The sequence below is a fragment of the Poecile atricapillus genome, chromosome Z (genome assembly GCF_030490865.1).
Source record: "Poecile atricapillus isolate bPoeAtr1 chromosome Z, bPoeAtr1.hap1, whole genome shotgun sequence".
NCBI lineage: Eukaryota > Metazoa > Chordata > Aves > Passeriformes > Paridae > Poecile > Poecile atricapillus.
Genome location: NC_081289.1, coordinates 106,378,076 through 106,387,835, shown reverse-complemented (window position 1 = coordinate 106,387,835; position 9,760 = coordinate 106,378,076). Strand labels below are relative to the sequence as shown.

General features: G+C 36.8%; 1 protein-coding gene across 1 annotated transcript; it reads right to left on the bottom strand.

Moving 5' to 3' along the window:
• Nucleotides 1–243: 243 nt before the first annotated feature.
• LOC131573624 (protein FAM240B-like) lies at nt 244–9,246 on the bottom strand. Its single transcript, XM_058827761.1, has 3 exons — nt 9,175–9,246; nt 3,218–3,366; nt 244–763 (listed from the first exon to the last, which is right to left on the bottom strand). Exons 2-3 carry the CDS (start codon nt 3,361–3,363, stop codon nt 631–633), a joined length of 279 nt encoding a protein of 92 aa, XP_058683744.1. The 5' UTR covers nt 3,364–3,366; nt 9,175–9,246; the 3' UTR covers nt 244–630.
• Nucleotides 9,247–9,760: the final 514 nt, after the last annotated feature.

Here is a 9,760-nt window from a genome sequence, read left to right as displayed (position 1 = left end):
TGGCCCAAGAAAGTCAAAGCAAAATTTTCTGTTGATTTAATTATTAAGATCTGCAAATGTTCTTATATATTGATCAGAAAAGTTCTTTCTTTTTTTTTTTTTTTTTTTTTTTCCCTCATTCCATTAAAGAATTTGTTTCTCCTCCTGGCCAGCTAATCAGGCTGATCAGGCTAATCCTTATCTCCCTCTGCTGTGGCTGATCAAGACAGACAGTGCATCTTACGTCTGCATTAAGCCAGACTCTGTGAGCTGTGTAAATGGAAATGTGTAATTTTGCATGCAGCTGTCTGAATGTATTATTCCTATTAAGCAAGCCACCCTCTTTCCTAGCTGTGAGTTGTTGTCACTTGGAAATGCAGTTACATAAGAGAATCCTGGTACATCACAGTAATAATCTATCATGAAAAATTAGAGTTGTCTGCTTCTCGTCTATCCCTTTGTGCTTATTTTCCCCCTGTGGCATTATTCTTGCACTGAATTTTAATAGTACTTTAATAGTAGCTCTAGTAAATAGTTTGGAAAACGGGCAGAATCTGATCTTTTGGTTGTTCAGCAGTGTAACTGCTGGTTTACAGGCACATGCAGAAGGTCAGAATTGGGCCCAGGGCTTGCTGTGTCTGCACAGTAACTTTAAGCAACAGTTTTATCTGGTGAGGGAAGAGCCTCGATAGAGAGTGGCGTCACTTGTTCTTCCCGTGTTTTCATGTGTGCCTGGACCTGCCTTACTCGACCTTCCAGCCGCAGAGTCCATTCCTGGCGAAGTCTGCAAAGAGAGCACAAGTGCTTAGCAGTTATTGAGCCAAATCCTTCAAATGTATCCAGGGCTTTTCAGCAGGGTCGAAGCTTTCCTCTCTTTCATCACCAGAGCACTTGTCCTGTATTTATTTACCAATTACACATCCCTCTAGCTTGCTAGATTGGGAATGCAGGGGAGAAAAGGATAGTGCTGATACTATCAGTGGTTGACATTGCTGGATTCCAAATGAGTCAAACAACTGCTGAAATACTGTCACTGTGAAGAACTCTGGTTTTTCCTCTGGGGTATTCTCAAAGCCACACAGGAGTACTGCCTATGCAGTAAGGTCATTCAATGTGTAAATTAAAAAATACAGTTTTCCCCCCAACCCCACTGTAAAATGCTGTGGACAACAGCAGGCTGAACTTAAAGTAAGTCCTCCTGGGTAAAAAAAGAAAACAAAAGCAACTCTGCAGACCTTGCACGTGTTTAATGAAAGGAATTGATGCCACATGCAAGAGGACCCACATAGCTTCAAGACACTAGTATGGTAAAAACAGAAGAGAAAATCTCTAGGGACCACTGCAAGATATTGCTGGCTGGGTTTTTTTCTGAAGGAAATGTTATGAAGCACCTGATCCAGCAATTTTATAAGATTAGTTACTATATGGTAATGCCAAAAGCATCACAGAATAGATGGGGTTTTAAATTACTTTTGGTGTGGTGAAAAGTACAGCAGCCTATGATTTCATTTGAGAGTAACTCAGGAGTAGCTCTTCTACATGGGTGCTTGTGTTCACTTAGATTCTGAGTTTGGTTTTATATTGTGTTTTAAACCTAGTCTTCAATATTCTTTTATGCATATAGATAAGCCTCAAGAAAGAAGTGCAAAAAAATTTTGAGGTGGAAAAATTTGCCACTGGTTTTTCTCATCAGTGTCATACATGTCATAAAGGGAACACTTGCCTTTATATAAAACCATGTCATTCTCCCGAGAGCCTCTTACATGAGGTAGTGGAGATGTATGTTTTGTAATGAAAGTGTCTATTACCTCCTGAAAGTATCACTTTTTTTCAAATTATAGAACACTTTGTGAATAATTTGGGCTTTGACTGGGTGAGTGACTTTGAAGGAACTTGCTTGGGTCTGTTTCAGTTGTGATGGGTCAGTTAAGATAACTGTTAACACATATTCAAGTTAACACATATTCAAGGTTCTTTCACTGCATTTCTTTTTTTTCTCTTCAGAGAAGAGCCTATAAAAGCTTTTAACATTTTCAACTTTGTGAAGTCAAAAATGTTATCTTAACCACAAATTGCGTTTTGTTTGTACTGTCTTCTCATGGTAGTCTTTTGTGATCTAGGGTGATAAATGTTTCCAGTGAAGCTGACCATTTTCCTGGATTTTATCATATATGTTTTTTCTCCAGGAATTTTGTAATTGGGATTTGAGAATACTCCTGACTTGCTGGAGTAGGATACTGGAAGCAGGATTGTCCACATCTAATTTTCCTGGGACACAAAACCTGCCCAGATCTTGGTTTCCAAGTGTCTAAATGGTGACAGTACTTCCTTCTTGGGCACTGAGGTCAAAGTACCTAGAATATTTTTCCAAGGAACAGCCCTTTAGCAGACCTTCCAATCTGCTGAAGTCAAATTAGTTTATGTGAGTGTCCCAGTTTTGAGAAAAGTTTATGCAGGAAAACCTTTGTGAATTTCAGGAGGAAAGCACAAAAGGAAACCACATGAGACATGGTATTTATTGTCCTCTCTTTCTGTCCATTAGTAGTTATGGGATTATTCACTTAGTGTGCAGGAGACCCTAGTTAAAAGTTCTGAATTGCCACAAGTTGAACAAATATTTGAAGCAGTCCACCACACTTGTGCAGAGTATCTGCACCACAATACAGCTATATAGTTTTCTCTAGGCAATCCCTGTCTTATACTGCTTTGTAAATACACCAACACCCCCAAACAAAACTAAAAACAAACCCCCAAAACAGCAACACTTTCCATTAAATGGGAAAATCTCATTGTGTAGATTTTACCTTTGGGTTTATATGATGTGAAGGGCTGTTAACCATGACAAAGGTGCCACGGGTTTTTTATTCTACAGATTAGGTGGGTGGTTGTCCCTTTAATGTAATACTATTTTGTTTATTTGTGTAGCTGTACTAGTTCTAGGTAAAATTCCTGCTATTTTCTGGCTGTCACAAGCCATAATTCCAAAGTGCTTTATTTTTTCATGGCTATGCTCCAAGGCCTTTGAAGAATGCTCATGAGGTTTAGGGGTGAGGGGTGTCTGAGTTTCCATGCAGAAGAGCCATGGTAATATGAGACAAGCAGCTGTGAGAGAAAAAGTGCCAAAGATCCAGAACACAATCTGTGCTATGAATAAAGCAGTACAATAACAGGTTACCTTATTTGAAAACACGTGATGATATGCCTTGCTGTCTTGTGGAAAAGAAAAAATACCACTTACTTGTTCAGGGCACTTTTGCTTAGCCTAGACACTTCAGCTTCTTGTTGCTTAGTTTGCTCTTGGATGACCTTTTCCCAGAAGTTCTTCAGCTCTTCCGCATCATGACCACCCGTCCTGTGGCATCTAAAATTCGTATGCTTGCTCATTTTCTGAAAAGCAATTTGGAGGTCAGAGCAGTCAAAAGCCTGACCTGAGGCAGATACTGTGTTACTTAGCCCCTTGAAATTTCATTCTCAGGAAGCACTATTAAAATAAAGTATGTCACCTGAAAAGAATAGGTAACTGGTGCTTAGTCTGCCTTGAACCAAAATATAAGGCATTGAAACAGGCCTTGGGTGACAGCTGAATGGCATAACTATATTTTTGCTACCGAGTAATAGCTGTGCATGACACAGTTCACTGAAATATTGTGGATGCGTCAATATGTGTGAGATTTTAAGTAATTTTAGAAGAATTTGTGGAAAATGCTTTCAAATATAGTGCCACTGTCACCGGACTTCAGATTAGATGTGAAGAACTTTTCTATTTTCTATCTCCCATATTCTTAAAACAGATCATTGATGTTTTATCTCAGGAAAATGCATTGCTCCTAAATTATTCCTTTTGCTACTCCAAATGATGTCATGCACAAAATATGCAAGGGTGTTATGAATCTGAATTGAAACACATAGAGTGCAAAGCTCTGGGGAGCTTGTTATGGTCTTGTTCTATATTTTATCAAAATTCAGTCTTAAATAGTGTTAAAAGTAGAGCTCGTTAAAATACGGGGATTGGTTCCAATAAATTATAAAAATGACAGAAAACAGGTGAATTTGTCCTTGCTAAATGCATGTTATTTAAACATTAAAATTCTCATCATGTCTGATGTCCTTGCTGATATTACCATATTTTGTTGGTTATCAGATTGTAACGGTACATTGAAATGTTAAGTTCTGTTGCCTATTTCCTGAATCAGTCTCCTCCACTAAGCCCCACCAGGAAGTGGAGGATACAAGAAAGAAAAACCCCCAAAAACCTTAACTCCAGAGTTTTCTATGACTAGATCAGCACTTAATTTGAGGGTTGCTATGAAATAAATCCCTTTCCTTCCTTGCGTTTATCTATATTCTGCTGTCATTAGATACTTTTGCCAACACTCTACTCTGTAATGGTGATGAATAAATGCATCATACACCCTGATACATATTTGTGAATGTACTTCCTAGATGATTTCACACTTTAGGAGCTATTCTTGATAAATACAACAAAGACTCTGCTAATGTAGGCCAATCTTTTGGAGGAAACTTTTGCTTTGTACAATGCTGTAATGTGAAAGATCAGAGTAAAAGGAAAAGAAAGTCAGATGTAACACAATTAAGGCATATTTCTGAAAGGTTGCTATCAAATAGAGTATTTGAAATTCCTGGCACATTAAAAGGATGCATAAGTAGGTTCTAGGCATCTTCTAAATAGAGTATTTTAGATTTGTCACAGTTTTCATGAATCAATTTTTTAAAAAGATCAGTAATAACAAATAATTTTGCCAAACCTGGTGCCAAGTCTGGCTGGAATGGAAAAACTACTTAACAAAAAGAAAAACCTCTTTGATATACATTATTTTTCTGTTGAGAAGTCCAGTTGCTTAAAGACCAGCACAGCTGAACTGGAGTGATAAGCATGAACTGATTAGATCATGTAATATAACTTCCTGTGTGATGGAGTACATTGTATGATTAGAAAATTCATCCTCTTCAGAACAAGGTCAGCAAAACCTGCAGTATCACCAAAACAACCAGGTATTTTTCTCTGAGGCAAACAGCATATTTCTAGTACTTCCTTTGATGTGGACTGGGGATGCTGTAGACGTAGCATAGTGTGATAGGAATTGTTGCATTGGTGTGGGTACAGCAGTTCTACTAACACCTCTTGCTAAACGTGTTGTGTTTGGCAATGAATGTGGTCTAAACAGGAATATGGGTAATCTTAATAATATATTGTCTCACTCTGAGGCCCCAAAATTATACTTTTATTTAAGGCTTCATCTTGCAAAAAAATATGCATATCACGGATGCACTGGAACATGCCCTATCTTTGTCCTAATTCCATAGGCCTTGAGCAGTGTTAAAATAAATGCTCTGGTAATAGCTTGTTACAGCGAGTGATGGAATCTGATTATTTCATCATTCCTGGATCAGCAGGTCACACGGGTCTTCACACCATTTAGAGGCTCTTCTAACACTAGCAGCTGCCCACTTGACACTCCACAGATAATTATCCCATTGCCTCAGAAGCCAAGTGCAAGTTGCTGACAAACTGAATCAATGTGCCCTCCAAACCCTATTATACTTTGCCTCATATAAGAATCTGCCATAACACATTAACCTTTAATTAGAGATTAAATTTTTATGATTATTAAAACTTCTAGTTGATGTTCTCCAAATGGTACAAAGAGGGTCTTCGGCCTTTATCTGAAATTAAACTGATTAGATTTTGAGGGGGTGCATGAGGGTTTTGACTGCTTTAAGATTTGGCTGCTCCACTCAAAAGAACATGCTGTGATCTCAGAGGTGCCCAAAAGATGGAGGTACTTCTGCAAGTTTTAGTCTGCTAGGTCTTTGTGACTTTTTGCAAGTCAAGAACATTTGGTATTAGTTCCTAGGAATGTCAGTGACAGTTAATATTTCACGTGGAATTACTGTGGTCCTTGCTAAGGCAGATTCTTAATGTAAAACTTTTGAAGACTGTACTGTCTACATTGCTGGCCAACCTCTTTCATGGTATGATGTGTGAAAGCATCCTATTTTTGAGCCTGGCATTACGACATCTATGTGTAGACACTAGGGTTCAAGCACTGTAATATCTCCTTTTCTTTTTTCTAATTGAAAGATTCTCCTTAGGAGCTTAGTTTGGATTTCTGAGTAACCCTTTGTATAAAAAAACAAACATACAAAAAAAAACCCCCTTATTATTGCTCTACATAACATGTTTTGTTAATGTGTGAGTTTTTCTTTTACAGGCGTCCCAATAACATACAGTGGATTTACACTGACACCTGGACTTAATGCCATCAAAGTTGTCCTTGATTCCTTCACCCAGACAATTCAGGGCTCAGTAACAAGTAGAACAATTAGGTTCTCCCTGTAAATAAGAAATACACTTTCTTACAGTCACTTGACCAGTTTTGTGTGGGTGGAATGTGAGTAAAGAAAATAGGTTCATCATTCCAGAAATATTAAAGAAAAGTCAGGGAGGTGTCTTTCTGACACCTAATGGAAGGTTGTTTTAACATGTTTATCCATGTTTATCCATTGATATGAATGTAAAATAACCAAGAGCATGCACTTCTATTCACTTAAAATTATTCATACAGAAGACTTGAATCAAGGATTGTAAGTATCATTTATGAACTGAAAATTTATGCTATAAAACTTTCTGAAATATATTATCTATGAAGGGTTACTAAAATGTGCATAAGATTGGTTCAAGATGGAGTCCTTTATTAAATCTTCAACTAAGATAGTTAGGGAGGAAGTATGATTATATGGGTTCTGCAGTCATACCTGCCCATATGAAGTATAGCTCACTGCTTTTTTAGAGAGTCAAGCTGATAAAACAACACTTAAAAAAGGGTGAAATTAGATCTTGGTTAAAGTGGCTTATGCATTTGGTAGCTCTGAGCCTCAACTGTCAAGAACATCTAAGAGTGTACAAAAGAGTCTTTACAGCATCCATAATTTACAGAAATTAATTTATATGCTAACATATTATTAATTTATGGAGAATGTCCAAAAGAACAAGTAATTGTTAAAACAAAATTAATGCCATCGTAAAAGAAAAATCTCCTACATTTATAATCAAACCATAAATCAGAGGGCCATGAAGCAATCTGTAAGACAGGAAATCACTCATGAAATACAGATAGCACCTACATATAATACATTGTTTTAAACTTGCAAAATCTTAGAGTCACAGAACATGCTGAATTGGAAGGGGTGCACATTGAGTCCAGCTCCTGGCCCAGCACAGCACCATCCCCAGGAGTCACACCATGTGCTCGAGAGCATTGTCCAAATGTTTCTTGAAGTCTGTCAGGCTGTGACCACTTCCCTGGGGATCCTGTTCCAGTGCCCAAACACCCTCTGCATGAAGAGCCTTTACTTGATAATCCAACCTAAACCTCCCCAAGCCATTTTCTTGAGTCCTCTCCCTGATCGCAAGAGTGAAGAGGTTGATACCTGGCCCTCTGCTTCTCCTTGAGAGGTCATGTGCCAGAGCCAATTTAAAGGAGGTTTGAAGTGTGAATGAAGAACAGTTTTCCCTCTACAGATCTATCCCATACAAGGGGGAGGAAATTTTGCTTCTAGCTGTAAATTATACTCACAATTTTGTTCACTGGCACAAAACCGGCATAGAAACATCCAGCAATACAACCTCCTCTCATTTAATCTGATCTTCATCTGAGTGTGCTTTGGTAAGGTGTTAAATTAGTAGGTTTCAAAAAGCTCTGGTCTTAGCCCCTGCCTGGTCTGCATAGTTTGAATTATTGTAATCTCAATCTACCTCTGCTGAGGTACAAAAAGGAGTTTTAAAAAATATTCAATGCAAGTAATTTCTCTTCTGCACACTTCATAACTTCTACTTTGGACTCTTTCTGGAGAAATTTTAAGAGTCAGAAATGGCTCTTGATGTTTTGAACAAAATTATTATTTTGAGTTACCTTTAAGTGAAATAAACAAGCAGGAGAAGAAAATATTTTCTAAAGTCCTAGGAAGCATTTTCTACCTTTTTACAATCTTTCTATTTAACGTGTGTCTTAAGCTAGCCATGGTCTTAAAAATTCAGTGTTCTGTACAGACACAATTGTAGGCAAAATATTTCTTCTTTTACTTTTTAGTGAGAAGTATTTCAATAAATTCAGTAAAATTGTTAGTTGAACATATTTGGAGAAAAATACCAATGTGATTTTTAGTCTGAATTATGCATAATTGAAAGAATAATTGGTTAGGCTAGCAAAAAAAAAAGAAAATCACCCTATGTATTTTTCCTTATTGGAAAATATTTTAACCAGTAATGTAAAACAATATTTTAATGTTTCCAAAATTTATTTCTAAAATTTTTGCTGAAGGACAAAGACTTTAACAAGAATGATATTTTTAATATGTATATATAAATATATAATTTAAAAATATTTCCTTTCTAAAAGTTTGAGATAAGTCTAATTTTACCTCTTTCAATGAATTTGATGAGTCAGACAATTCTAATATGGAACACAAGCATGTTCCTGGAAGAATTTCCACAATCACTTCAGAGGTTTTTTGGTGACCATTGTAAACAATGGAAAGATTAACTAGACTCAGTCCCTTGGGTCATATCATGACCATGAGCTGGTTTATCTTTGTCAGGACACTAATTAATATCCTATTCCTTTTGCCCTTCATCAGGGTTTGTTTGCCTAAGCATGGAATGTTTTCCAGCATTAGATATCTACTACAGTACAGTTCAAAGCCCATTAATAGTGCTCTGTAAAAAAAATTATTAAAAAGTTTAAAGCTCTGAAAAGTTTTAAATTAAATGTATAGAATGCATAATTTTCATGAGTATCCACTTTCATGTTCCTTTTTTTGGTGGTTTTCCTTTCACTTGAGGTGTGTATAATACAGAAGTTCTAGCAATACCAAAAAAGTAAGTAACAAATAATAGCTTAATAACTGAAATTATGATTAGAGTAAAATGAAACAGTGGACAGATACCTCTTATGTATTATAAATCACATAGGATCAGAATAATTTTCATAAAGGTATACTGAAACATATAGAATTCCAAGTCATGGAGGGAACAAGAAGAAAGCATTATTCAAATTCACATGATTTAACAAAACATAAAATTAATGTATACCCATGTATATCTAGGCTGGTAGATAATCAAGACAGGAAGAGAAAATCTTAATTTGGCCAAAATACAAGAATATAAATGCTTACTTTGATTGTATAGTAGCTTCCTCTTCTGTCAAAGTATGGTTTTCTTGAGTGATTACTGATTCATGTCAGTTTTACCCCTGGGTTCCCCTTTTCAAGAGAACTCCAACTGCCAGGAATAACTGATGAAATCTATTCATCCGTCACTCATTTTTATTTGGGAGTGATGACATCTACTATTATGAATTAGCTTAAAGGCAAGGGGAAAAACCCAAACCCACAATCTCATTTTATGAAGTCTGCAACACACCACGAGGAATGACCAGACAGTTACAGGGTACACACTCTGAATGCCACATTTGATCTGTGCTATAAATTTTGGCAGGTGCCACTGATGTCATAACTTGGCTCTGGAGAAGCAGTTACTCTTTGACAAGTGCGGATCACTAGCATAACTTCCATATGACTTGCAAGAATTCAGCACCTCCAAGAAAAAGGATAGATCTGAAAAGAACATGTTGAATAACATATCTTGTCTCACATTTGTGCTACTGAGTGACTGATAGATAAATAGATTTTTTTCACCACTTTTGAAGTGTTGGTTTATAAAAGCACCTGGTGGACTACATGACAGGATTCCAGCTAAACT

Coding starts and splice junctions, on each gene's coding strand:
- LOC131573624 (XM_058827761.1), bottom strand. CDS start 3,363: ATGAGCAAGCATACGAATTTTAGATGCCACAGGACGGGTGGTCATGAT. Junction 764..3,217: donor AGCAAAAGTGCCCTGAACAA/GTAAGTGGTATT, acceptor CTCTCTTTGCAG/ACTTCGCCAGGAATGGACTC.